Source organism: Penicillium mononematosum, assembly GCF_028829835.1.
Source record: "Penicillium mononematosum strain IBT 11891 chromosome Unknown utg000003l:1.0-8172316.0:1.0-8177699.0, whole genome shotgun sequence".
Taxonomy (NCBI): Eukaryota; Fungi; Ascomycota; class Eurotiomycetes; order Eurotiales; family Aspergillaceae; genus Penicillium; species Penicillium mononematosum.
In genome coordinates this window covers 4,050,172-4,077,565 of record NW_026643273.1, presented here as the reverse complement: position 1 = coordinate 4,077,565, position 27,394 = coordinate 4,050,172, and the positions used below count along the sequence as shown (strand labels likewise).

General features: G+C 49.7%; 10 protein-coding genes across 10 annotated transcripts; 5 read left to right on the top strand and 5 right to left on the bottom strand.

Annotated features, from left to right (window-relative positions):
* Positions 1-1,285: 1,285 nt before the first annotated feature.
* On the top strand, positions 1,286-4,036 carry N7519_006535 (glycoside hydrolase family 2 protein; the record flags this gene model as incomplete). Its single annotated transcript, XM_057293311.1, has 5 exons — positions 1,286-1,407; positions 1,464-2,414; positions 2,474-2,904; positions 2,955-3,190; positions 3,224-4,036. The coding sequence occupies 5 exons, from the start codon at positions 1,286-1,288 to the stop codon at positions 4,034-4,036; spliced, it is 2,553 nt and encodes an 850-aa protein (XP_057148122.1).
* Positions 4,037-6,794: 2,758 nt separating this feature from the next.
* Positions 6,795-7,698, top strand: N7519_006534 (translin family protein; the record flags this gene model as incomplete). Its single annotated transcript, XM_057293310.1, has 2 exons — positions 6,795-6,994; positions 7,050-7,698. 2 exons carry the CDS (start codon positions 6,795-6,797, stop codon positions 7,696-7,698), a joined length of 849 nt encoding a protein of 282 aa, XP_057148121.1.
* A 481-nt stretch (positions 7,699-8,179) lies between these two features.
* N7519_006533 (RPEL repeat-containing protein) lies at positions 8,180-9,575 on the bottom strand (the record flags this gene model as incomplete). Its single annotated transcript, XM_057293309.1, has 4 exons — positions 8,180-8,322; positions 8,474-8,574; positions 8,644-8,687; positions 9,495-9,575. The coding sequence occupies 4 exons, from the start codon at positions 9,573-9,575 to the stop codon at positions 8,180-8,182; spliced, it is 369 nt and encodes a 122-aa protein (XP_057148120.1).
* A 36-nt stretch (positions 9,576-9,611) lies between these two features.
* Positions 9,612-10,813, bottom strand: N7519_006532 (uncharacterized protein; the record flags this gene model as incomplete). The annotated part of the gene is made up of 2 exons (XM_057293308.1): positions 9,612-10,615; positions 10,693-10,813. 2 exons carry the CDS (start codon positions 10,811-10,813, stop codon positions 9,612-9,614), a joined length of 1,125 nt encoding a protein of 374 aa, XP_057148119.1.
* A 505-nt stretch (positions 10,814-11,318) lies between these two features.
* Positions 11,319-12,407, bottom strand: N7519_006531 (sulfurtransferase; the record flags this gene model as incomplete). The annotated part of the gene is given in 3 exon segments (XM_057293307.1): positions 11,319-11,400; positions 11,445-12,210; positions 12,230-12,407. The coding sequence occupies 3 exon segments, from the start codon at positions 12,405-12,407 to the stop codon at positions 11,319-11,321; spliced, it is 1,026 nt and encodes a 341-aa protein (XP_057148118.1).
* A 262-nt stretch (positions 12,408-12,669) lies between these two features.
* On the top strand, positions 12,670-13,104 carry N7519_006530 (anaphase promoting complex subunit 11; the record flags this gene model as incomplete). Its single annotated transcript, XM_057293306.1, has 4 exons — positions 12,670-12,811; positions 12,871-12,902; positions 12,966-13,029; positions 13,079-13,104. The coding sequence occupies 4 exons, from the start codon at positions 12,670-12,672 to the stop codon at positions 13,102-13,104; spliced, it is 264 nt and encodes an 87-aa protein (XP_057148117.1).
* Positions 13,105-13,738: 634 nt separating this feature from the next.
* On the top strand, positions 13,739-14,830 carry N7519_006529 (uncharacterized protein; the record flags this gene model as incomplete). Its single annotated transcript, XM_057293305.1, has 1 exon — positions 13,739-14,830. The coding sequence occupies one exon, from the start codon at positions 13,739-13,741 to the stop codon at positions 14,828-14,830; it is 1,092 nt and encodes a 363-aa protein (XP_057148116.1).
* A 379-nt stretch (positions 14,831-15,209) lies between these two features.
* On the bottom strand, positions 15,210-18,877 carry N7519_006528 (putative kinesin family protein (BimC); the record flags this gene model as incomplete). Its single annotated transcript, XM_057293304.1, has 4 exons — positions 15,210-15,439; positions 15,466-16,162; positions 16,213-18,360; positions 18,413-18,877. The coding sequence occupies 4 exons, from the start codon at positions 18,875-18,877 to the stop codon at positions 15,210-15,212; spliced, it is 3,540 nt and encodes a 1,179-aa protein (XP_057148115.1).
* Positions 18,878-19,242: 365 nt separating this feature from the next.
* Positions 19,243-21,825, top strand: N7519_006527 (UPF0183 domain protein; the record flags this gene model as incomplete). The annotated part of the gene is made up of 3 exons (XM_057293303.1): positions 19,243-19,306; positions 19,366-20,706; positions 21,107-21,825. The coding sequence occupies 3 exons, from the start codon at positions 19,243-19,245 to the stop codon at positions 21,823-21,825; spliced, it is 2,124 nt and encodes a 707-aa protein (XP_057148114.1).
* Positions 21,826-22,782: 957 nt separating this feature from the next.
* N7519_006526 (ABC transporter ATP-binding protein) lies at positions 22,783-27,075 on the bottom strand (the record flags this gene model as incomplete). Its single annotated transcript, XM_057293302.1, has 8 exons — positions 22,783-23,457; positions 23,556-23,743; positions 23,802-23,917; positions 24,003-24,532; positions 24,587-24,762; positions 24,819-25,996; positions 26,052-26,708; positions 26,762-27,075. 8 exons carry the CDS (start codon positions 27,073-27,075, stop codon positions 22,783-22,785), a joined length of 3,834 nt encoding a protein of 1,277 aa, XP_057148113.1.
* Between the last annotated feature and the right edge of the window lie 319 nt (positions 27,076-27,394).

The following is a 27,394-nucleotide window of genomic DNA, read 5'->3' as shown; positions in this document are numbered from 1 at the left end:
ACCTGCATTGCATGGTGCTCGGTACTACATAGTGTGGCATAGATTCCTCAAAGTGAGGGGCAATTTCCCCAGACTCGCCTTGTGAGCCCTGCAAGATGGGACTGGATCGTATGGGGAAGAGCACTAGCAGTGCATGTCCGTTCTTGCATGGGGATACTAGGTCCGATGGTCCAGTACCAGCAAATTTCCCTTTCGCCGGAAATTTCAACATGTTTTGCCAATGAATGTGGATGTGTCAAACCTTCTCGTTTCATCTCCATTTCATCGCAAGTCTTGGCGCTTTACTCCGTGTGCTCCGTACGGAGTATACCATAATGGCTTGGAGCTCGACCCCCTGACACCTTGAATGAGGGATTTTCACAAATCAAGGGGCTGGTGCTCATCCCCACTTATGCTTACCCCGTGTATCAGGAGGGGCAATGTGCCTATGGCGCGCTTCGGGGCGCTTTGCCACTTGGGGTCTGGTGCCGAGATACCTTCGCGCCATGTCTCTTTAGCTAAGAGTCTTCGCCGTATTGCCTCTTCTCCTCAAGGAGACAAAAGAGACGAAGAGAGTCAGACTCCACTAAATTCGAAGTAAATTCGAAGCCAGCAATCTGCAAAACTCCACGGTCTGATCATTGACCTCCAGGGAAGTTCTCGGGCATGCCAAGCCTGTGGGATGAAAAGGGAGCCGAAGGATAAAAGATGCCCGCTGCCTGGCGATATTCAACGGTGATTGGTTCGGTTGCAGACTTGTGACGAACCATCATACATGCTAAAGGTAATTGGTGGGATAATAATATATTAATTGTAGAGGCCGACCTCGGGACTGAAAGAACCTTGGAAGCTGCCTGTACACGAGGGGGAAGCGGATGATATACAGGTTCATCAGTCCAGGGAGTCTCCCGGTTTATGATAGCAGAGACTCATGAAAAGAAACCCGAACATCAACAATGACATTTTGAGCTTGACGGGACCAATTCCGTGGCCAACAAAGCTCTTGGGTGGATATAACAACCCCAGAGGGTTCGAATGAATTCCCAAGTTGGTGCGCATGTGGGGAGACACGGGTGAAATTCTGGGGATTTGCAAATTCCCATTGTTTCACTGTATTTGAAGAGCACAAACTGCAAATATACAGGTCATGTGGTCACACTAGTCCCCTTTTAACACGGCACGTTTTAGTTCTCCCAAAGGGGAAAGGGAGTCTCGGGGCTTATCGATAAGCATCAGTCGTCTCCAACTATGTATAAATCCGGGGCAGACAAAGCTACCTCCTTCATATTGCCAATTGCTTTTCAAAATGGCTAAGATTGTGCACTCTCTGTCTTCTGGCTGGTCCTTCAAGGACCGGGACACCGACGAATGGCTGCCAGTAGCTTCGGTCCCATCTGTGGTACAACAGGATCTCATCGCCAACAAGAAGTGAGCTGGTTTTCTCAAACCAAACGTTTCAAGATCTAACAGTATGCTTCTAATAGGCTTGATGATCCCTATGTCGGATTCAAAGAATTGGATGCCCGCTGGGTCAACGAGAAGTCATGGGTCTACCGAAATGTCGTACAGAAGCCCTCCGCCCCCGCTGGCTCTTCAATTGTGCTGGTCTTCGATGGTCTTGATACCTTTGCCAAGGTCAAGCTGGACGGACAAGTGATCCTGGAGAGTGACAACATGTTCCTGGGCCACCGGGTGGATGTAACCAAAGCATTAGAAGCAGAGGGCGAACACACACTCGAGATTGAGTTCGACTGTGCACTCATCAAGGCCCGCGAGCTCCGAGTCAAAGACACCACGCACAAATGGGTCGGATTCAACGGCGATCCATCGCGCATGGCTGTGCGGAAAGCCCAGTACCACTGGGGCTGGGACTGGGGTCCAGTGTTGATGACCGCGGGCATCTGGCGTGCCGTACGGTTCGAGGTGTATCAGGCCCGCGTAGCCAATGTGTGGCCCAAAACCAAGCTATCTGCAGACTACCAGACGGCTGAGGTGACGGCCGCTATTGATGTGGAGAGTTTCGGTGATGGCGATTACACGGCCCAGGTTAGCTTAGGCTTGAAAGGGGAGGAGATTTCAAGCCAGGCTATCCCAGTGTCCGGAAAGGCCGCTCAAGTAACATTCTCAGTCGACAAGCCGGCTCTGTGGTGGCCCCATGGATATGGCGAGCAGACTCTATACGACGTATCGGTGTCGCTGCTTCGCAATGGTGAACAGGTTGACCAGACATCCAAGAAGTTTGGTATCCGGACCGCCGAGGTCGTTCAACAAGCGGACAAGCATGGCAAATCCTTTTTCTTCCGAATTAATGGTATGGACATTTTCTGCGGCGGTTCGTGTTGGATTCCGGCAGACAGTCTGCTCCCTGCTATTAGTGCTGAGCGATACCGCAAGTGGATTGAACTTATGGTCGCTGGCAGACAAGTGATGATTCGGTACGTTTTGATTCCTCTATGGTCTATAACTTATACGCGCTTAGCTAACTTTGAGTAAGTGTCTGGGGTGGTGGTATATATGAAGATGACTCCTTCTATGAGGCCTGTGACGAATTGGGAGTGCTAGTCTGGCAAGACTTTATGTTCGGATGCGGTAATTATCCCACATGGCCCGAGATGCTCGAGTCTGTCCGTCAAGAGACCATCTATAATTTGGAGCGTATGCGCCACCATCCTTCAATTGTGCTCTACGCGGGCAACAATGAGGATTATCAAGTTGCAGAGTCAGAAGGCTTGACCTATAACTACGAGGACAAAGACCCGGAGAACTGGTTGAAGACGGATTTCCCCGCACGATACATTTATGAAAAGTTGCTCCCAGATGTGGTGGCTGAATACTCACCTGGCACATTCTACCACCCTGGCAGTCCATGGGGAGATGGCAAGATATCGTCAGACCCCACTGTTGGTGATATGCACCAGTGGAACGGTTAGCTTTCCCCAGCAAACTTCGAGTTCTTACGCTAATCATCAGAATAGTGTGGCATGGAACGCAGGAGAAGTACCAAATCTTCGATACTCTGGGCGGCCGGTTCAACAGCGAGTTCGGAATGGAGGCATTCCCCCACCTCTCTACCATTGACTACTTTGTTGAGAACCCGGAGGACAAATTCCCTCAATCCCATGTGATCGACTTCCACAACAAGGCCGACGGTCACGAACGAAGACTGGCGACGTACCTTGTAGAGAATCTACGGACCGCCACAGACCTTGAGGTATGACTACCATCACGATGGCCATCGATGCAGGCTAACATGACCAGACCTATATCTATCTCACTCAAAGTTGTACAAGCAGAGACCATGATGTTTGGCTACCGAGGCTGGCGCCGGCAATGGGGTGACGAGCGACACTGCGGTGGCGCACTGCTCTGGCAGCTGAACGACTGCTGGCCGACAATCTCCTGGGCCATCGTGGACTACTTCCTCAAACCCAAGCCAGCATACTACGCCGTCAAGCGGGTCATGAACCCGATCGCCGTCGGGGTCCGACGTGAGCACCACGACTGGAGCGTGGCACACGCCCAGCCACCCAAGACCAGCAAGTACGAACTTTGGATCGCCAGCAATCAACCAAAGACCGTCCAAGGCAGTGTCGAGCTGCGGTTCCTCTCTGTCAACACGGGCCGCGATATCCGGGCACCGATCGTGCGCGAAAACATCACCATTGCTGCCAATGGCACCACGGATATCATCGCTGATGGTGTTCTGGACCACATCGCCGAACCAGAACCGCATGTCCTCGCCGCCCGATTGTGGGTGGACAACAAGGTTGTAGCACGGGATGTCGACTGGCCACAGCCGTTGAAGTATCTCAATCTGTCCGAACGACAGGTAGAGGTTAAGAGGCAGACAGGGAAGTCTGGTGAGACGGTGTTGGTGATCAATGCGCGCAAGCCAGTCAAGTGTCTTGTCTTTGAGGAGCAAGAGGGTGTACAGCTTGAGGACAACGCTATTGACATTGTCCCTGGTGATGAGCAGACAGTCACAGTTACTGGCCTTGGAAGTGAGCGTCTGAGATACCGGTACCTGGGACAAGCATCGTGCCAAGTTGTTGAATGAGTAGCTACTACCATATAGCCGTGGACAATATGATTTCAATGAGCAGAAGCAGTTAAATACAAGCCAAGACTCTTTGTTTTAAATATCAATGCATAGATGATGTAGTAACCAAGGAGTATGTCCCCGGATATGTAAGATATGCGGTTAGTTTTGCCCTTTTTAGTAACCTACCTTCAATGCCGCCGACATAAAAGACCCGTCTTCGCTGCTCCTCTGCAAAATATGGCATTAAATAAGCTTGGCACGGGTGAAAATAAATGATGTTGTATAGCTGGAGGCTTGGGGGTTGTCTAGGAAAATGCGCGTGATTTTGGAGTGGAGACTGCTGTCTACTCAATAATTATTATTATTCAATACAATGTAAACACCCTGCTTTTTTAAAGACACAAATTAATTATAATTATAATTTTTCTAAACCCTCGCATTTCTCAGACAACCAATTGTTTAAACAACTGCAAGTTTGCTTGCCGTCGATCCCTCATCTTTCACCACTATGGGCCTTGTACTACTCGTCGACGATGTCTTACAGACTATGTGTCTATTCTCGTTTATTCTATTGATTGTCGTGGAAAATATCGTTGATATTGATTGTGCTTTCGGTCAGCTCCCAAATAACTGTTGGTTGCATGTTATAATTCATCAACGTCATGTCTCTTCAAACAGTGTCTTTGCGCTTTGCCCGCATTTTACAGCAATTTGCATACCATATGTTAATTACCTAGAACAGATCCCGCTTTTTTTTTCTCTCGCGAGTGAGACCCTCACATTTCTGGGGTCATATTTGATCCTATATAGCTCCCGGGGTGGACTGTATAGCTCCGGGGAATGAGAGGTGATACCCTGGGAGCGTTGGTTACTACTTCTGGGAGCAATTAATAGCGTGACTGGGGGCATGGAATCTGGGATCAGATATTATCTGGCATTGATCTAGACCTCCCTGAATTCTTAGATCAAGAAGGCGAGCCAAACTTCAACCCTGTAGGAGTCGTAAGAACATATATGTACTTCCGCTACGATGATCTATATACCATATTCTCGGCCGTCCGTAGGGTCGAATTCGTCTTTCCCACCAATTGATTTGCATATACACCGGATTTTAGTCCGCGCTGGCTTTCCCTTCCCGAATTAGTGCTCACCCCTTGTCGCTTTTTGCTCACCAAGTAAGACTGAGCACGCCCCTGAGTGGTACATAGTCACCAAACTCGCTCACTGGGCACCACTGAAAACCCATCTCCTGATTTGGTTGGCTCTCGATGGCCCATTGGTGTAACTGCGGGTCGCCATCAATTGGCGACTAGCATATTCATAGCAACATAGTAGGAGCAAATCATGTGAAATAAACCAAAGATGTTAAGTAGGGCGTGTTGTATGTATCATCAATGAGACACCCAGACTACATCCATGGATACATATGTATTAATGTACAACCCGACAAACTGTCACACAGAGTTTGGCAACTGAAATTGGAATCTATAAGAGCTGGCTCTATCCGCAATATGATTTTTGTATAGCAGAACTTTTTCTTAACAGCATACAGCCTAAGACTCCTTGATCATTCTTCGGAAATGTTTAAGACATCGACGTCATTAAAGAAGATGCGAATATTATTCATGGTCAGCCGCCCACTTTGGTGGCTGGTTGCCCCTTCTCTCTATTTTTTGGGTATCATTCATACCGACGATTTTCCGTCGACAAAGCCAGCAATACTATATGCCCTTGCTCTATCTTTCCCTTTATGCTTAGGTAGGTGATATAAAAACAAAATTATAATGATCCTGATTTTAACGAACTTGGGCAAAGTGACTTTCGGTGTTAACGATGCTTACGACTATGATTCCGATATACAGAATCCTCGAAAGACAAACTACTTGTCAGAGGGTGGAGTATTATCTCGAGAAAATCATGAATTTGTGCTACTCGCTGCCAAAGCTGCTACAGCTTTCATTGCCTTATGCTCCATACCTGCATCAGTTGAAAGTCCTCGGTTATTACTTTGCACTTTGTCATTTCTTTTTCTCACCTGGGCATACTCCTCACCACCGCTACGGCTTAAGGAGATACCAATTATAGACTCAATGTCTAATGGAGCAATTCTCTGGCTTTTCTGGGCAAGTGGGTATTGTCCTAGGGGCGATAAAGCTTTGCAACACCAGACTGGTGATATTAACGGCGCCTTTGTCTTTTTTTTATGCTTGTGCCTGTCATAGCATAATTTCGATTGTCGATACACAGCCAGACAGTTCTGCAGGTCATCGGACAATATCAACATCTCTCGGAGTCAAATTCGCGGCATTATTTTCAGCGATATGTTTGTACGTTGGCTTCCCCTCTCCCTCCCTTCAACTATAATAACATTAAAAGGCTAACTTTATTGCCGGGTAGCCTCTTGGCCAATTGTCAAGTTCAAATATGGTCCGATGTTGGTATAGCAAGCTTGGCTAGCGTGGTCTCTTGTCTATGTATCTGCTTTCTACCATCTATGGGCAATCTTATCGGGCGATTGACTTTGGTGGGATCATGCTGTGGCGTAATAGCATGTGTATTCCTAAGAATCCTAGAAATTCAAGGGGAAAGGATATGCGTATTCCTAGGGTTTGGTGGCTAGCGATAGCAAATAAAGGAATAAAAAGAAGTTGTGAGGAATTTATAGCTGTTTCATGGCGTTGGTTTCCATTCCTACTAGTTGTAAGATGTAAGAGAAGATTATCTCACATCTTATCGGGGTGATCTGAACTTAACAACCTCCAACTTTTTGCCAATGGGTACTAAACGCGACTGGGAAGGCCAGCCCCTCGACCTCAATTCTAAAGACACAATCATGGCAGAAGCAGAAATAGAGCCAGCTCGTCCGATCCTGTCAATCTTCGAGAACTTCCGCGACGAGCTGGACGAGCACCATGACCGCCGCGAGCGTATCATCAAGAAAAGCCGCGACATTACCGCCCTGAGCAAAAAGATGTATGCCTGCACCTCCTACTGTAAAGAAGAGCATCACTAACTGAGATCCCTCTAGTATCTTCGCTCTCCAACGAGTCCGCGCAACAAACCAACCCCTCCCACCTAAAATCGCCCAAGAAAACCAAACCCGCTTCGACCAAATCCACGCGCTGTTCGAAGAAGTCGTCCCCGAACAGCTCGGCATCAATGGCTGGCGATACCAGCGCCAAATCAGTGGAGGAATCCAAGAATTCATCGAAGCCCTCTCCTTCGACCACTACCTACGCACGCAAACGCTCATCACCCACGCCGAGTGCTCCGCCCGGGTCCCACCACAGATCCTCGTTTCAGAAGAAGACTACCTAATGGGCCTGTACGATCTCACAGGAGAGATGATGCGCTTCGCGGTTTTATCACTGAGCTCCGGGAACGCAAGTGCTGCCCAGTTGACCGAGAACACAGCCAGCGAAAGGGAGAAATCGACGGTCGCGTCCTCGCAGGGTGGCATTGTGGGTGATCTACGTGCTATACGTGCAGGATTTGAGGCCCTCAGTGTACCACAGCGGCATTATATGTTCCGGGATATGGCAAAGAAGCTGGATGTGATGCAGAACAGTGTGGAGAAGGTCGAGCGGGCGGCATATGGGATTGTCGTTCGTGGGAGTGAGAGGCCGAGTGGCTGGACACCTGATCTATCAGCTGCGGTGGAGGTGGGATCCTACTAAAAACAACTAGAAGAAAAACTACTTATCATGAGGTATCCAGGAATGATCAATGGCATAGTTTTGAATGACCAGCTGTACATCGATGTAGTCTGTTATAGTTCGGGCCTACATTTCCATACATGTATGCCAGAATTATACCTAATTTCACAATTAATGTCTCTTTTCATATTTATGGCCCAATATCCCCCCATTAGTGCCTTATTTCTACATATGTACATATATACGTGTATTTTTATAGAAATGCGCATCTTCCGTATTTGATGCTATACAACGCGTGCGTCATGGTGACATCACAAGTTCGAAACGGTAGAGACAGGAGAAAACTACAGAAACAGTCGAAAGGCATAAGGAAAAAGAGCATTTCCAATTGTAAAAATCAAAATAAGAAGAAAAAAGAAGAAAAACGCCCTCATAAAACGATCGTATCACCCATATCTCATTGCACCAAAGCTGTGGCAATGTTGCATCGATAGGGCCAATATTAAACGGGCGAGCGTGGGTTCTCATCCTCGGAGAGAATACCCTGGGAAATCAACTCTTCAGGCTGTGGCCGGTTCTGAATCTTATGCTCGAGGTTATCGGCCAGCATGTGTCGCTTGAGTTCTTGAGCGTGGGCCTGCAACGCTGGGGCGGCGGAAGTTGCGGGAGGATATTACCTTGGCGGGTTGTTAGTATATCGAGAAGAATCCCAGGTACCAATCTCTACAAAACGAAAGTAGGCAATAAGAAATGCATATAAAAGCAGAACGAAAAGGGAAAAGAAAGGGAAACGAACGCTCAACCAACTCGTCCTTGTCAGGCCTCTTCTCCAGGTTCTTCTTCAGACTATCTGTAGCACGCTGGCGGTCGAGCTCCTGGCGGGCAGATTGAAGGGCTCTATTCGTTGTTAACTACCATATCTCATGAGGAAAAGAAAAGCTGGGGAATATCCCCGGGAACACTCACGGAGCTACATTGGTGTCTAGCAGGATGTGGCGGTTCTTGAGGTCCTGCATATCCGGGCGGGTTTGGAGGTGTTTCTCCAGCGAGTTGCGACGCTCGCTGGTCGGGGAAGGGACTGTTCGATGGAGGACATTGTAGTAAGTAATGATACTCAAAAGTGTGTTAGGTGTAAGCAGTAGAAGAATGAAGTAGTCAAAAAGCCCTGGAAGCCCTGGAGAAGGCGAAAGTCAAGTGATTGTCCCGTGGCACAATCACGCGGGGAAGCGGCGGTCTATACACCTCATACTATACAATAGAAAACATCATGGAATTTTTTGGGATAATCTAGGATAATTGGGATGCTAGTAGATCATAAGACAAAAAAAATACAATCCATTATCATACCATCTCCCAGCGCAATAAAAAAGCGAAAAAAAAAAGAGCAACCGTCTCAACGTCTCCGCAATTTGACGATCTCCCATCTCCGTCTCCTAAGGAAAGGGTGAAAGGGGAAAAAAAGGTGGGGCACAGGTTTTCCGAAGTAGACATATCCAAGCAGCGCATCACAGCCGCGGGTCGAATCCACCATGGGATTCATGTCCTTTCGTGTCTGAGATCCGAATCATGCCGGGATTCTGGGATCGTTTATGCCGGGGGAAGAGGGAAAAGCACACTCTGCAGGCAATCACAGCAAGACAGATCCAGATCCAGATCCCCGCATTGGGAAGGATTATTGCAGTCCAGCAAAGAGAAAAAGAGGCACCCCTGTCCGGTTCTGGATGCATTGGTTCACAAAACACTCCAGTCTACAATCATCAAGAGATGATTTGGAGTAGACCGTTCTGCTCGTGCTAATCAAGGAACCCAGAGCTTACCACGGCCACGACCATTGCCTCGTGCACCGCGCGAAGATCCACCACGGCGACCATTGGATGAGCGGCGAGAGGCTCCAGCATTACCGCGGGTGGCACCGGCGGCACCCTGCTGGGTGCTCAAGTCCACAGTGGCCGCCTTGGTTGCACCGCCCAGAGACCGACTGAAAGAATCCGGGTCGATGGGCTTCGTAGGAACTTCCATGGTAGCAGTAGGCTCGGCAGGAGTGGCGCGGCCTTGGGGGCAGCCTTGCGCTGACCACCACGCGAAGCACCTCGGGGAGTTCCTTTTCCACGGCCGCGAGGGACGAACACTAGCTCATCCTCGTCGCTCTCTTCTTCGTAGGACAATAAGCTCTTCGGCTCGGGTTGCGTCTGAGTCTTCTCGACGTATTTGCAGCGGTTTTTGTACTCGCGCTCCTCATACTGGATAGCGGTACGTAGCTGCAGAATGTTCTTAACACCAATACCAAATTTCTGAGCCCACACCTGGGTCGCACGGTCATTGGAGATCAGAATACAGGTCTTCGCAGAATTCTCGGCATCGGGGCCAGCATGCAACCGCCAGAGCAGGGCGCTCAGCAATGGGCGCAGAGCGGGCGGCGCGGTCGGGATAACGGATCCGGAGATGGTGCGCTGATGGCTGGTAGACTTGCTCTTGGTCTTCTGATTCTTTGTTCCATTGCTAGACTCGTGTTGGGCACACTCAGGGCTGGTACGGGAGCTGCGAGAGGACGTGCGCGATCCAGGTCCACTGGGGGTGCCGACGGAGGTGATCGACACAGCCTCCGGGTCCTTCTTGAAGTTCAGCTTGGACAAAAGCATCTGCGACAGATCGTCCGACTCATTCTTGATCACAGTGTCATCGGCGGTGGGTTGGATCGCAGGCTCGTCATTGGTAACTGCCTCGTCGATTACCTCGGGCTCCTCTTCGAATTCCGGCAGGAAGAATTTCTCGGCATCCTCCCAGCGCTCGTATTGCTCCATGGGACCTTGGAGGACAACTCGGTCGGCGGCGATGTGATCTTTGCCGGAAGTGACCCGATCAAGAAAGCGGACAGCTTCGCGGGCGTTGATGGCGACCTGCGATCCTGCTCGCTTCAGCGCATGGAGTCGTTCAAGTGCTAATCGGAGGATAATGGTTAGACCGGCAAGCGCTACAGTGAGGCAATCAAAGTCTCTTCAGTATGCGGATACTCACTGTAAAGAGGAACCACAAGATCAATAGCGCCATTTGTTGTCCATTTCTTGATTTCGCTAATATTGGTGGACAGGGCCGTCTCGTCCACGGCACAGCGGAAGACCTTGCGTCCGGTCGACATGGCGAATATTGAACGAGTGTGCTCGCTGCGATCGTAGTGAGTGAGAGATACAGGGTAAAGACCACCCTATATCGGAAGACTAGAATTGTAGACAACCGCGACTAAATCGGGGCCGGTCAGCACGGGCCTAGAGCTGAGGAAGGAGGTTTGATGATGGAAGGACCCGGGAATGTGGGGGGTGGGAGGGAGTAGTGGGATGTTGGTTGATGGGAGCCGGATTTTTACTCACGATGAGAATCCAGTTGACAGGATATTTCCATCTGCAGCATCTTTGTAACAATACAGTCTGCTAGGGGCCAAAGGAACGCACCTTGAGAAATGATGCGATGGGCAGAGTTGGAAATATGCTGACTAAGCTGGCTTCAGGAACAAGCCCGAATTTAAAGAGAGAAGTGAAGGTTTCTATATATCGAGAAAGGGATACAGTCTAAGAGTAGAGAGAAGTAGAAAAAAGAAAGATCATGTTCATGAAGAAAAAAAAGTGTTCCAAAGCCTTCATGCCGGCTTATGACTTCACCTTCTTGATGAGACCATCCGATTCCTTGACTCGTTGCGCCCACTCACTGGTTTCCATGTCCATATTAGTACTAGTAGCGACATCTGAATTACAGGGGAAACTTTGTATACTTACGTCCAGCTGCCGTCATATACGCGGCGCAGGTTTGGGTCGCCATATTCCGCCTCATTCAGGGCTGTCTCAATGATGGAGGCAGTCACGCCAGTGCCGCACGAGCTGATAATTGTTTGGTTTGGATCCACCTTGTGGTCCTCGAAGACCTTTCGCAGGTCTTCAGCAGGGAGATAGGTTTTGGTTTCAGGGTCCAACAGTTCTTGGAAGGGCATGCTCTTGGAGCCAGGAATATGGCCCGATGACAGGCCAGGGCGCGGCTCCGGGTCGGTTCCAGCCCAGCGACCATAAGAACGTGCATCGAGGATCTCTATTTCCTCCGCACCTTCTTTGCCATAGTCCAATGCCAACTCCTTCATCTCCCGGAAAGAGATCACTAGTCGCGAGTCGTATGTCGGAACAGGGTACTTGGACTTCTCCATCACCGCTGCCTCACCGCTCTCGGTCGGAAAACCTTCTTTGATCCAGAGACGATAGTTGTTGAGGATGTGCACATTGGAATGACCGAAGACGCGCAGCGTCCAGCCTACACGGGGCGCGCTGAATATGCCCAGGTCGGCAGTATCGTAGACCACCACCGAGTCGTCGCGACGGATCCCCAACTCGCTCATAGCCTCGGCAAAGGTCTCGCAAGTGGGAAGCATGTGTGGATAAGGTGAATCCTGATCCTTGACAGCGTCAAGGTCAAAGAACCGGGCCTGGGGGATGCGCGAGTTGCGGAACGAGTCAATTCCCTTGCGACCCTCTGGGTCGTTCGGCATGAACCATGCTGCACAGAGGGGAATCACGCGCGGGGAAGTTGAGATTTTTGTTGGGGGGGTTCTTCTTGAGTGCTTCATTCAGCTGCTTTGGTGTCACTAGATACGAAGAAAAAGAGACATTGCGCTGACTATGGAGCCCTGTAGAGATGGACATGTTGGGGCGGAAGAGACGAGCAGGAGAAAAGGATCTGGCTGCAAAAGCCATGGTGGAGAGGAAAGGGAGCCTTTTTAAAGACCAATTTACATAACGAGGTAGCGAAGCCTTATCAAAATGCAAGGCAGAGCCAACGAGTAAGACGAAGCGGAAGAGCAAGAGCAATACGAGAAGCACTATTGCGTGTTATGGCGGCATATGTGGAGGTGCGGAGAACCTGTGGACATGTGATATCGATAAGAGATAAGCGTCGGGTGTTGATTTTCCCTTCTCTTCACCTCTTCAGCTTGGCTCTCCACTATCCCACTCCACAATGAAGGTCACCATTAAAGAATGGAATGCCGTTGCTACTTGGCATTGGGATATTCCTGAGGATGAAGTGTGTGGCATCTGTCGTGTTCAGTTCGACGGCACTTGTCCAACCTGCAAATTCCCCGGCGACGACTGCGCCCTTGGTGAGTGGCCTTTCTACTCCCGACTAGATGCTAAATACTGACTGTTGGGTATATCACAGTGCAAGGAAGATGTAACCACGCGTTTCATATGGTAAGACTGCGGATTGAGCGTCTTAAGCTAGGACTGGACTGATCAACTTCTTTTTTGGAACAGCATTGCTTAATGACCTGGATTGACCTGGAATCTTCCAAGGGACTATGTCCAATGTGCCGACAAAGTATGCATTCTCTGCATTCTCTGTGGGGTATCGAGCTAACTGTCTCCAGAATTCGAATGGAAGGACAAGGAATAACGGTCTAATTTGTGTTTTTTTTCTTCTCATCAATGATTATCAAGGCGTTGTCGGACGAATACTAGATACCCCTTTGTGTTTTTACTGGGCATACAAACTTGGATTGGAAGAGTTGGTGGGACGCCAGTCTCAACTCATCAAACTAATGCCGTGGTTGGAGCGATTTTGATCAATCGACACAAGATCGGATCCCAGTTTATACTTCATTTTACAAATCGAGGCTATTTCTATTGGGACGACTGTTATTCATGCGTATTTGGATTTTCTCGACGTACGCTTTAGTGGTTAAAACTGCCAGTGCATATCATTTATAGTGTTCGATCTTCGGCATGTCAATGTATATATTCCAGATCGAGCCATAGATTGGTTATCATTATATCATAACCTTGGAAGCAACCTACCAACTAGAATCCTGTCATCTTAAAACACAAGGAATGACAACGCCGTCTAAAATATTAATTCATATATGTACCAATATCAAAGTCATTCGATACAAGATCAACAACACCGCTCCCTAGCTATCACGTTTCATCTGATCACGTGGCGATATCGATAAGAAGCTCTCCGCACGCGATACAGAACCTCATCCTATCCCAAGCGCTTCTCCGGAATGATGTAGCTTCAGCTTATGGAGATGTCTCTGAACAACTCTCCCTATCACCCCCCTCTATCCTCATCCTCATCTCGGCAGTCCCTGCACAAAGAAACACCCTCTCGGCCAGGCACCGCCTCTTCGCGCCCGCATGATCACTCGAGAGGGCAACTGCCTGAGGGCCGCCCATCAACAGACGAAACTCACCAACCCCCAGGAACAGTTACATCGGCCTGCCAAGATGGAGTTATGGATGAAACCAAAGACCACCCCGAGGAGGGCCAAAAGCAACCTCTATCTCACCCCGCATTCCAGCCGTTCTTCACCTTGATCGAAGACGCCCATACCTCAGACTACTATCACCCAACGGTTCACTACATATTCTCTGACGATGATACCGACATCGTGACAGAGGCAGCCATACGTAGCTTGGCCGCGCAGCAAGAAGCTCTTTCCGATTCTAAGAAAGACCGGATCGCGCAAATCCAAGCATCGAATCTCCAGGACGAGACCAAAGACTCCTCCAACCCTGACCTAGCCAAGAGCACCCTACTCCCACCACCCGTTCCAGGCGTTCGAGAAAATTATGTCATCCTTGACATAGAGCCCTCACCACACACACCTGAGGCAGCACAAACCAGCCCGGTAACCGAACAAGTAGGGCCAGGCAAAGGAGGTGGCACCAGGTCCATATCTTCGTCACCGGCGAACCCTTCCGCGTTGGCACAGGACCACGGACAGCTACACCCGCAATATCGCGTTACAGAGGCGCAGAGTTTCTCATCAACATGGCAGGTTCTCAACACAGAAGTGGTGCCGGCGCCAACTTTTGAGAACGGTAATCCTGGCGAGTCACCAGGACATGGCTTGATGTTGAAGATCCGTGGCACAGGTGGACTGCCGATTAAGGTGGGTGGAAAAGATAAGGAGGGCACACTTGAGGAGATGATGGACCAGTTTGCGAAGCGGATGAGCGAGTTGCAGGTTGTTATCGACGCAGCAGAGGCAGCGGACTCCAAGGGAGAACATGATGAGGAGAAACTCGTGCAGCATCCCTTCTCCCCCGACATAGCCGAAGAGACCACTCAGACCAAGAGGGATAGTGCGGCATATGCTGAAGGGGAACATTCTTGATGATTTGTTATTGCTGTTTGGCGCATCGCGGGGAAGCATCGGCGTTTGTATTTAGTCTATCTAGTCTACTAATAGGCTAGTGCCGAGCCCCATGAACATACTTTAGAAGACAAACCAGGACAAACTGGGAGATCAAGTATGGTATTAAGATCGGATCTGACGTTCCCATAGGAACGTCAATGTAGCCAAACCAGAAACGCCAAGTACAATCGCCTTTCTAACACTCAGACAAAAGAAGAGATACAAGAGAATGTCCAACCCAACACTGTTTTCTCAGCCAAAAACTCCAACCCAGAGTAAAAAGCCCAGCGACTATCGGGTATCGAAAATTTCCAGAAAAAAAGAAATGCAAAATGCAAGCAAATAACATGGAATCCACCTAATCAGAGGTGCGGTTTCTGAACCTTCGACCACCGGCGATGGCTGTGGGGGGCATGTTTTCCCGACCCTCCTTCATGCCCACCATCCTTTTTGAGAGCATGGTCTTGGGGAGTTTAGTCTCGGGATTGTTGTTTGAGTTCGAGCGACGCCGTTTGCGGGAAGGTTCTGGCTCTTCCTTTTCTGGCGTCTCGTCCAGCTCCATGGACGTGGGCAAAGGGGGGTTTCCGGCTTAGTGGGAGGTAGTTCGCCGTCACCATCAGACACGACCGGTCTGGCGACGTTTATGTCGACTTCTCTAAGGCCAGTGTTGGAAGGTGGGGCTGCGGATGATGGAAGAGAGTGGCCTACCTCTTCCGGGGTATCATTATACACGAATTTCTTGGACGGTGAATTTTGTGGTGAAGTGGGAGCAGGGGAATCCTGTTGTTCCACCTCACTGAATGGCAGAGCAGTAAACTGTTTGGATGTCCGGTGTCGAGTGCGAAGACCGTCGTGAGCTTCCGTTTGGGGCATTTCCGAAGGGTATTCGTATCGTCGTTTCTGAGGGGTTATACCTGTTGGGACATACTCTTTCAAGGGGTGGCTCTGGATGTTGGACCGCATTTCTAACAGTGGTTGGCGGACTTCAGCATGTAGAGGTGCAGTAGTTTGTTGCAGGTTCTCGGTATGTATGTCGACATCCTCCTGGAGTTGCTCGACACGCCCAGTGAACCCGTCAAGTTGCCCATAGACGTTTGAGCGGGACTCTCGGACATTCTTAGCCATGGAATCCAAGCTGCCTAGATGTGATTCATGGAAGCGGCCATTCTGAGACCGTGCTTTGGCAACGAAGTCATCCAAAGCCTCCATTTGGGTCCCCATATCGCTCATTTGAGCATCAACAATCCGCACAGTCTCTTGGTGCACAGCCTCCGTTGCCCGATGAATTGAGGCATTGCGCTGGTCAAAAGTCTACTATCGTTAGTTCCGTTTCGCAACTCCAAAATATCAGCTGGTCTTACCTCCCAATCATTCTGCATCCTGGTCTTGATTTCATCCTTGGATGCAGTGATGTCCTTGGCAAACTGTTCCTCCTTGAAAATCCATTCATCAATGTGTCTGTCGTGCCGCGCAGTCGCTTGCTCAAGAGAGTCGCCTGATGCTGAGATGTCGGTGCGGAGGGTATCAAATTTGCCCTTAAGGCGGTTGTTTTGTCTATGACTTGAGTCCTCGAGGAGTCCCCGGATGTGAGACATAAGAGTTTCGCGCTCGGCTTGTGCACTCGCGTGTTCCTCTTCTAGAACCTGTGCTAGATTGGATGAAGCCTTTCTATTGGCCTCTACCGTCTGGCGATTAGCTGCCTGCAGCTCGAGACGTAGTTTGTGAACCTCGGATTTCTGTTCATCAAGGTGCTTTGCCATGCCATCAAACATGGTCTTGAAATCTTTGCCGAGTGTGCTGTATGATGAGTGAAGTTGGGAGTGGAACTCCGAGAACTCCCCAATAACCTCTTCGGAGATCCGAGCAGCAGCAGCTGACAAGCCATTCAGGCCTTCGCCAACTTTGGATTTAACTTCTTCTCGAAGGACCTTAATCTCCTCGAGAACTTCATTCATCTCGTTGCGGGCAGTGGATGTGTTATTCTTAGCCTCGGCCTCGGCCTTGTCAAATGAGGCATCAAGATCCTTAAGGTGGGAGCGGGTGGACTGCACGGTGTCCAATTCATGGCCCACAAATTGGTGGATTTTGCCAGACATCTCCTCTAGCAGCTTCGCGTGCTGCGTCTGGAAAATCTGCATGCGAGCCTCGACGCGCTCTGTGACATGCGATACCTCACCGGTTGAGGTCTGCCAAGTTTGCCGGTTATCCATCTCCAAGTTATCTTTGCGATCCAATTTCGCGTGCAGTCCATTCACGTCTTGAATGGTGCCATTTAAAGTGGTCACTAGGCCAGCCCCAATGTGACGAAGTTGCTTTTCCGTATTTTGATGGGCCTTCCGCACAATCTTCTCCTCGTCCAGTTTCTCCTGGGTATCCTTCCAAAACTTTTCTGTTTCGTTGAGAACGTCGCGCGTTTCTTTGAGTTTGGACTGAGTCTCCTCATTGTCGTGCTTTAATGAGTTGAAGTTGCCCGTGATTGCAAGTAGCTCTTGGACCTTGTGGCGGAGGCTTGCCTCCATCGACTCAATCTTGGCACGCTGTTCTTCGTTGACAATTCGTCGTGACTCACTTTCCATCGTCATCTCTTCGAACGCATCAGGCGTCATATAGACACCATTGCGATGCCGGGTGGCAATGAGCTCGCTCTTGAGCTTCTGAATTTCCATGCCGATATCTTGCAGAAGCTTGCTTTTGGAGATGGTGGAATTAATCTGTGGTTTGTTGCGGATGTTCTTGGCTCGGAAGGCATAGTCAAGGGTAGAAATGGTCTCCTCTAGGTTATTTCGGGCAGGCGAAACAGTGGCGATGATACATGTTTTTGTTCGTCCTCCAAGTGAATCTTGTAGCAGTCTTGTGAGTTTCGACTCTCGGTAAGGAATGTGCGAGCTCTTATCCACCAGAGCGTTGATCACTCTCCCAAGAGTCAGTAGACTCTTGTTGATGAGGCCTGCCTCTGCTGCCCGTTTATTTTCCGCTCCGCTCCGTCCAATGTTTTCGCTACCCGCGAGATCAACCAAGTTCAACTTTCCCGAGCTAACATAATCCTCGCCAGATTCGGTCTTGCGATTCGTGAGAACGGTGATGGTGAAGACTGTATGACTTCGGGAACTCAGGTCATTGCATTTCGTCGCTGCCACTTGACGTTTGTGGCTGCCCGCTTGAAGTAATCTGATTCCGGTGGACGCAGAGTCAATGTAAGTCTCCTCCATGCCCTGAACCATTGTGCTGTGTCCTCCCTTCTTCTCATTTTCGAAAATCTTGAGCTTGGTGCTATCGTCGTATGATAGAAGGTCACGGAGTTCCTCGTTATAAAGTTCGATGAAAGAGCATTTCACTGTGCTTTCCGTGTCCTCGAGTTTGTGAAACAGGGCGTAAAGGGTACGTGGAATAATTCCAGCATCATCAGAAAGTATGCCCAATGTGTCGGTCATGTCTCCTGACATGGTGTATGTCTTTCCCGTCCCAGTCTGTCCGTATGCGAAGATTGTGCAATTGTAACCGGCCAACATCTGCAAGGAATTAGCGCGGGCCTTTGATTTCGTATGCAGCGATTATACTAACCTCGTCGAGGACCGGCACAACCACATCCTCGTAGACAGTGGTTTGATCGGCGGCCGGGGAGAAGACCTTGTCGAAAGCATATGTCTTGTTTGAAACCGCGTTCGGTCCCATCGATAGATCGAGGGTCTTGCCCTTCACGCCTTCTGGTGTCGACAAGACTACGCCATTGTTCTCTTTCACTTCCCGATCGCTGCGGCCGCGACAGCGGACCACCACATGAATGCTTGTGTCCTCGCTGACTTCTCGGTCAAAATCTTTCTCCTTCCTCCTACTCGCAGCGCCCGTTTTTTCAGGGCTCCTCGGCGCACGCGCTGCGCTAATCGCAGATGGCCTCACTGACGGCGTAGATACTCCAGGCGTTGCATGGCGTTCTGGGGCTGCCGAACCCGCTCGTCGAACTGGTTGGCGCAAACCCGATCTCCTCGTGGTGGGGAGGGTGGATGGTGGCCGTGGTGGGCCAGCCATGTTGACAACGCGACAATCGGAGCGTGATCGTAGTATTCTTTAGCAGTAATATCTCAGGGTTATTTTGAAAGTTGATTTGATCTTTTCACCAGCTGTGTCGGAGTCTTTCAGCGTTGTGTATATCAGTGGAGCTTTGTCTCAAACGGGAAAACATAAACAAAGCTTACATAATATCGTCATTTCCCCCTCTCACATGACTCGGTCGGCTGCGCTATCGTCATCATCTTATCGCTATCCCCCCTCATATCATGTTGACTTCCTTACACCTCCGGAGCCTCCTTTTGTTAGCTAACAAGCATAGCTCGACTTTCTCATGGACTTTCGTCCACCCATAGTCACCCGGCCATGAAAACGGACAGCTCACTATGACTACTTCTACTTCCCCAACGCAGGCGCAAATCTTCCCTGGGAAAGGACTCGGGTTTATCAGTATGTCTCTTTGTCAAGCCTTACGGCCTTTTCGGCGACTCTCGCTAATACTCTGGAAGCCCTGGGAGCTTCGCTCCATAATGTCCTCACCCGCGTCAAGTCCTATCCCCAAACCTATCCCGCTATCGACCTAGCCTACTCCCCCGCAGATCCCCTTCGCAAACCGGTGGTATTGCAGTTACCGTCAAATGGCCTGCGCTTTCGATTTGACGGTCCTGACCAGAGGCTCCGTTTGATCGAAGTTCTTGACTTCTCTCGAGTAAACTTGGTATACAAAAACCAGGAGGTGCTCAAAGGTGGGAAGTCAGCAGAACAACCCTTGTCTTCGCATGGGCCTAGCTTCCGGCACGTCTACAATCGCTTGTTTGGTCCATCATACCCAGGGGAATATGTACCACCAGCAGATCCACAGTCGCCATATGGCACCTACGTACTCTCGTATCCCGGGGTTGCATTCTCGTTTCCCCTTCAGCACTCCGCCTGGTCCGACCAGTGTGATTTTGTAGCGTTGCTATCCTCCTCGGCCGCCCTTCCGGCCACATCCATGTCAATCTTCCAAGGGTCGTCATGGCCCGAGGTCCGAGCCAAGTTGTTCACGCAACAAGCACAGTACCCACGCTCGTCGGCTTTGATTGGTAAATCCCGAGAATCGCTGGCGGATGAAATCGAGGAGTGGCATGTCCTTGGTGCTGGGAAACTTGAAGTGGTTCGCAGGACGGGCTCTCCATTGTACATAACACTGGGAGAGACGACTCCGCAGGACTTGATTGCAGACTTTGGCCCACCCGACGCAATCTACCGTAAGAATGACCGCCGAATCTCGATTCATCGTGCAGCTGGGGGTGGGGACCTGCACTTGAGTCCCTCTCCAGGCAGAGGAATCGAGATTCCGGACGGCGACCACTCGTCCACTAACAGCGTAACTGATGATTCTGACGAAGAGATGACTACCTTGAATATCGGAGACCCCACCTCACTGCCCGCAGAATGCTTTTTCAACTACTTCCACCATGGGTTCGATGCCTTCATCTCGTATCCAACAACACCTGGACCTGCCTTCCCCGACTCAGGCCGTCCAGATCCATCGCCCCAGCCACCGTCTTCCCAGCTGACAGTGACCAAGATTATTCTCCATGGGAACGTGCCGGGTTCTTATCCATTTAATCGTCACCGGCGAAGTCGCTGGCTAATTTCCTTGGATGAATCTGGCGACTGTCTGACTTCGGAATCGCCCTATGATGAAATCTCAGAACGGCTGCGTACTACTTGGAAAGGATCTTATGCCAGCCCCGCCGAGGAGCGTGCTCTGCAACGGCCAATGGTGCTGAACCGTGGCTGGGGAGAAAGCCCTGAGAGTAGCGTTGAGTTTCTCGGTGGCTGGGAGGAGACCACGGCCAAAGGTCCTCGGGGTGGTCCAGATGGGCAGGATGGGGGGGTTGGGCAACACCGAGCTCTTTGGGTTCCCGGGGCTTTTATTTGAAGTTCTCAAGAATGGCGCCGTGAGTTGTTTGACAGTGTACTGATTTGAGACTATTGCCAGCACTTTTTAACCATATTTCAATGCATTATGAATCATGATAATCCTCCAGGGCTGCCCAGCTGGCCAGCACCTGACTATTCCTGTCTTAGTAATCAGCCGCCTACCCCCCTAGGCAGTCCACGGGGAGACGGAGCCTTGGAGGTCTGGGAACTCCTCAGGTTTCTTATGTCCTCCCCTTGTTTGTTTCTCTTCTCCTAGCTTCCATCCTCAACGCGCCTATGCCTGAATCATATATTTCGAATGTAAGCTAGGTCTTCTAGACCTGACAAGTTATCAAGCTTACGTAGGGATTAGATTGTTTATTTACATCATCGCCGCGCGAACGCTCAAGGCTCTAGACCAACGACGTCCCACTGTACTCCGCCTTGAGACTGAGCCATCCTCATGTCACAATGCTCTACCTCACAATGTCAAGTCGATCATTGTTAAGCGACAGAAGGACGGATGGGCCGCCGAATTTCAGCGCGAGAAAGAAGCCTACAGGACACTGGAGTACCTTCAAGGAACAGTCATTCCCCAACTTTTTGGTGAAGGCTCGCTCAACGGAATTCCTGCGCTTATTTTGTCAGAGGTTGCTGGATCCACAGTATCTGAGCTTCCTCGCAACGGGGTCGAAGTCCGAGAGGACATGTTGCAAAGTCATCTTAAAGAAGCTCTCTCTGTTTTGAATCAATACGGGGCGGAGTATTCAGACCTAAGACCGGATAATTTTATGATTTGCGACAACGGGAGTGTGGTGATCTTGGATCTCGAAGACGTTTCCTTTTCATGGAAACCGGAGGAATCTGCTTTCGATAACTGTGGTAACTTGGGCGATGCTGCCTACCTGATGAGCAAATCCAGAGATATTAGAGATCCAAATCGACCTTCAACACCCGTCCCACCTATACTGAAGTCGGTCAATGAGGAAAAGAGACAATATTTTGGGCCCTACACAGTGCCTGACCCCAGTAAAGGAAGTTGCTACATAGCAATCTGAGTACCAGCAGAAGCAACCGAACTACACTCTAGAAGTGATCTGCTGGCTGCTAAACCTCACAATCCAGGAATCGGAAGATAGCTTGTCTCAACAAAATCAAATTATCGGCTTTTTGGGAAACGACAACAGGCGAGATGAAGGTTTCGAGGGCTTTTGTCCAGACTTACTACCCTACCCTCATATACTTACTATATCCTTCAACAACCTTATCGATTACTATATTAAGGCCACCTGACGGCTTGTAGATGCCCTCGTAGCTTTTTAATCTCTGGCATTTCGTTCGGCGACGTTTTGTAGCTACCACCCGATCTGACGCGGAATCTTGGGGTTGTCCGAGGCCCCCCCATACCTGATGTGTCTAATCAGACTGGCTCATACAATTGATAGTTGGACAAGAAACGGAATCCATCCCGAGCTTTATCAGATCAAGGATTTGCCCCTGCAATGGTTGTATGCAATTGCCGCTGAGGTGGCTCGCTGACCCGAAAGACGGCAGCGAACGCGGGGGGAGGACGTCATTTTATATCGAGAAACTCGAATTAGCTAGCCTTGGTGAGTTTGACTCGGGCCCTTTATCTTGGAGTAATGTCATGTCTGCCCACGTTCCCCTCAGCGGGAATGTGAGGACATCAATCTCAACGGAATAAGAAGCATTGGTTCTTCGGAGAGTGAATTGTACGACATGTGAAGAATCTACAACCTTGGAGAGAATAGAAAGGATGCTCATGGCCAGGGCACAGGTCGCTGAGACTAAGATATATGGGGCTTTTGGACATTGTACGTATATGGGCAAATATTCGAACGGCTTTGAGTATATATTCGCTTCAATTAAATTACATTATCTATCTGCGCTTGTCCACTAATCAGCCCATCATCGCCTTCGATTATTCCAAGTACTTACATATATAGCAAATTCAAACTCGTGGCTTTAGAAGGAGCAGAAGATGGGATGCTTCATCAAGTGCCGAGGTTCTGAGCCTCGCACATTTTCGGATAAAGTCGGCCCTTCATCAGTAATTCCTCATGAGTTCCAGACTCAGCGATCCTGCCCCCATCAAAAACGCATATCATATCGGCATGGCGAATAGTAGACAAGCGATGGGCAACCGCGATCGTAATTCTATCCCCATGGGAAGCGGCCTCATTCAGCGCATCTTGGACAATTCTCTCCGACTGAGTATCCAAAGCACTTGTTGCTTCATCAAGTAGGAGTAAACGTGGATTTCTGAGTAGTGCCCTGGCAATGGCGATGCGCTGACGTTGTCCACCAGACAGCTGTGTCCCATTCGCCCCACAGAGAGTCATAAGGCCGTCAGGCAGAGAAGAGATAAATTCCCACGCGTTGGCAGCCCGACACGCAGCTTCAATATCGCTGTCAGGAACCGTTGATCCGTCATCAGTCGGGGTCCCCATGGCGACGTTTTCCCGAATGGTGCCGGGATAGAGGGTGGGCTCCTGCTGCACAAGTGCCACTTGACCTCGGTACAGCCACGGATTCAAGCTATCCAATGTAAGGGCGTCGATTTTGATGTGACCGGCTACTGGATCGTAAAAGCGTTCAAGCATGCTAATCATCGTACTTTTTCCACAGCCAGATGCGCCGACGAATGCGACAAATTGACCTTTTTCGATCTATACAATATATTAGCAGCGAACAAGGACAGTTATATGACGTCAAGTTGGTAGAGCAGAGGACAGGATTAAAAAGAGGACAAGTTGGGCTGACATACGTGAAGGTCAATGCCACGCAGTACTCGAGCGTGAGGTCTCATTGGGTAAGAGAATTGCAGGTTTTCTAAATGCAGAGACTTGAGGTCGCCAGGGCCAACGTCACGGTTTTCGTCGGTCTCTCGAATGGTAGGATGGAGCTCCTCCAGCCAAAATATGTAATTGGCAGCATTTGTTGCCTTTGTCATGCCTGTATCTCTGTGAGCAACTCACTTTCGCCTCCCACACAGGTTTGGAATGCATCTTACTGCTCGAAAAGCCAAAAAGGATTGTAGCTTGCTGGCCAGAAAAGAACACACTTAGGAAACTGATAAAAAAGTTCACCATGCTCACATCTCCAAATGAGACAAGACGGCATCCATACCTAGGGACGATCCGGTGGTTAGCATCCTGTCATCAAACAGAGAACAAGCCACTTCGAGCATATGGGACATATACGTCAAACATACCAGAAACCGAGAGCCAGGAAAGAGTATTCAACAGTCTGAGTGAATGCGAAGGGGAGCATGATGAGAAGCACTGGCTTCGTAGATGTCACATTCGCCCGGTCAAGCTCCTTGGTGTATCGCTCCAAAACTGACGTCTCAATCGCCAGGGAAGATACCGTCCGGATAGCCGTCACGGCTTCTGAGGCAATGGATGCACTTCCGGAAAACATCTTTGAAATTTTGTGGTCCATTGCACCCTCCATTCTGATGCGAGCGTAACCAGAAAGGAGCATGGGTGGAAGTCCTGCTAAGATAATAACAAGACCGAGCTTCCATGCGTATGCCAGTGCTAGGATGGAGCATGACAATACACCGACCGTTGCAACCAGTATCAGAGCGACATTAAACCCCATAAGCTCAAACACCGCCTGTGGATAAGAGTCGGCACGGCTGGTCAGTGCCCCTGTGGTGTTCTCGGCTCGATCAAAGAATTGCAGGTCTTGCCTCATCATGTCGTTAACGACTTGCTTCCGGTATTTGTGGTTCATTGTCTGGATGAGTTAGTCAAGCCAAGATATACTCATATACCACTGGAAGAGATTTACCTGTGCCACAACATTTGATGTCCACCCAACAACGAAGTAGACGACGAAAGCTCCAAGTCCCAGAACCAAGAACATGAGAGCGAAAAAGTTCCCTTTCGTCCGCATAGCTGCACCTGTGAACTGAAATACTTCGATAAACCTCGACATCAAAATAGCCTGGCCAGGGAAAGACGCAGCTACAATTCGGTCAGTCTCAGTTCGCGGGAATTGGGCTTAAAAATGCTAGCCTCACCTCCAGCGAGACAAGACAGAATCAGAATCGCGAAAGTCCAATTCAGCTCAGGGGCCGATTTCACCAATCTCCAGACTGTGTGAAGAAGCCCCAATCTTTTCCAATTGTCAAAATCATCCCGACTCAACTGCTTCTCCAAAGCGGATCTCGTCTTAGTCGAGTACCGGGTCAATTCACCAGTCAGTGCAACATGGTCTTCTTTGTCTGTTTCATCCGAGCTATTCAACACATCTTCGGGGTCCTGCGCGGCCACAGACAAATCCTGGGCTTGCACTAGGCGTGCGTAGGCGCCATTCAATTCCAAAAGCGATTTATGCGTGCCCTGTTCGAGAATACGGCCATTTTCCATGACGACAATATTATCAGCATCTCTTATGGTGGCTAGTTTGTGTGCAATGGTAATCGTTGTGCGTCCCTTCGAAACGTTGTTTAGTGCCCGTTGCACGACTTCCTCGGCATGAGGATCAAGTGCGCTCGTTGCTTCATCCAGAAGAAGAATTCGTGGCTGGGAAACAATACTGCGAGCAATTGCAACCCGCTGTTTTTGACCACCGGATAATAGCCCACCTCTCTCCCCAATGACAGTATCATACCCATTGGGAAGCTCCGTGATGAAATCATGGGCGAAAGCAATTTTAGCAGCGTCCTGTATCCGGGCCAGCTTCTCGGCTGCGGATTCATTCTCCCACGGTGTGCCCACAAGGCCATTGGCGATATTTTCGGCAACTGTTCCAGCGAACAAAACGGGCTCCTGTTGAACAAGTCTAACCTGCTGGCGTAGCCATTTGAGGTTGAACGTCTCGATAGTCTGGCCGTCAAGCTTGATCGTTCCCGACAAAGGATCGTACCAACGTTCGATCAGCCCGACGATGGTGCTTTTACCAGACCCGCTTGCTCCGACGAGCGCGGTTGTCTTTCCGGCAGGGATATGCAATGAGAAATCATTCAACACCTTGACGTCAGGGCGCGTAGGGTAAGCAAACGAAATGCCATCAAAATCGAGATATCCCGTAACATCTGTCGGTCTTTCTCCGGACTCGTCGAACGGATCAATTCTCGACGTCCGGTCCATGAGCTGGAATAGCTCTGTCGCTGCAGAGGCAGCGCGGACAAAATCAATCACATAAGGCAATATAGCTGTCAAGCTTGTAGCTGCCACAATGACAGACATGAGCACACTGAAATTACCATGATTAGCATTATCAGCTGTGAAATGATTAAGATTGAACAAACATGAAAATATCTCCGGATTGCGCCACTTCCCCAGTCGATACCATTTTTATACCCTGCCAAAAGCACAAGCCAAACCCTGCAAAGATGATGCTGTACTCCGTGGCAAATAGACAGCCAAAAAGAGGGCTTTTCTTGTTTCCGAGGTTCCTCGAAGCTTGCAAGAATTTGTCAAAGTCGCGTAGCAGTTGTTTCCGAAGTCCGAACGCCTGTACCGTCCGAGAGCTTGACAAAATACTCTCTGCGAAAGCTCCAGCCTGCGCGTGAACTTTGAGAACTTTTGTTTCAATAGAAGCTTCAATGGCGGAGCTGATTCCTAGGGCGAGAAGCATTGCTGGGGCAATACAACAGCAAATGAGAGTCAACTTCCATTGAGTGACAAATGCCAGCACGAAGGCGGATATAAAAGTGGACAGGCCCTGGACAACAAGGCCCAGCTTTTCCGATATTCCACTCTGAATCAATCGTCCGTTAGAGGTAGCTTGCACGGCAATCGATCCACTAGTGCCAGAATCAAAGAAGGCAATTTCCTGGCTCAGACCTGCTTTCAGGTACAGGCGGCGAATATTTCGCGTGATCCGGTATGCGGCAAATGTAAACAGTGAGCTGTATCCATAAGTGAGAAAGAATCGGCAAAGGCCAATGACAAAAAAGTAGAGACTATCTTTATGTTAGTTTCTTCTGCTGATCTGGATTGAACGCAGGGCACATACCTGAGTCTCCCTGCTTCGCTTCGGAACCTCGCAGGATCTGAACGACCCGACGTGTAGTCAGTGATGAGTGTGATGAACTGGCCAAACACTAGATTGACAAGAGCCATGCCGACCCCGGACCCCAGTGCGCAGGCAGTGGCAATGCCCTGCATGGTATACACCTTGGACGAGCCATACTGAAAGATCCTCTTCTTGGTGTTAGCCTTTGAGCCTGCGATGGGAGGGGGTGCTCCTACCAGGTAACCACCAAATGCATTTGTTTGTTCCTCAACTCCCTGTTCATCTGATCTATCTTTCACGGATTCTTTCTCCATTGTAGATATTCAGGCGAACCCCCTTAGGCGAGCATAGAGTCAACTTTGCTCTAATTTGATTGTGTACGATCCATACACTGTGTTGGGGAGGGAACGAAGATAATTCCTAACCATCGAGATATGCGGCTGTTTTAGAGTTGGAGTCCACGGGTGGTCATGCGGCTACCCCGGGGTCCGCGGGCTGCACTGCTGATGGTTTTGGTGTCTTGGCCAGGCTGAAAATCCTCTCGGGGTCCGCGGGGTCCGATCCCTAACGTATTTACATATGTCAAACTGGGATACGGGCTTCCCTGTATTGTAGGCCCTCAACAAGAACCAT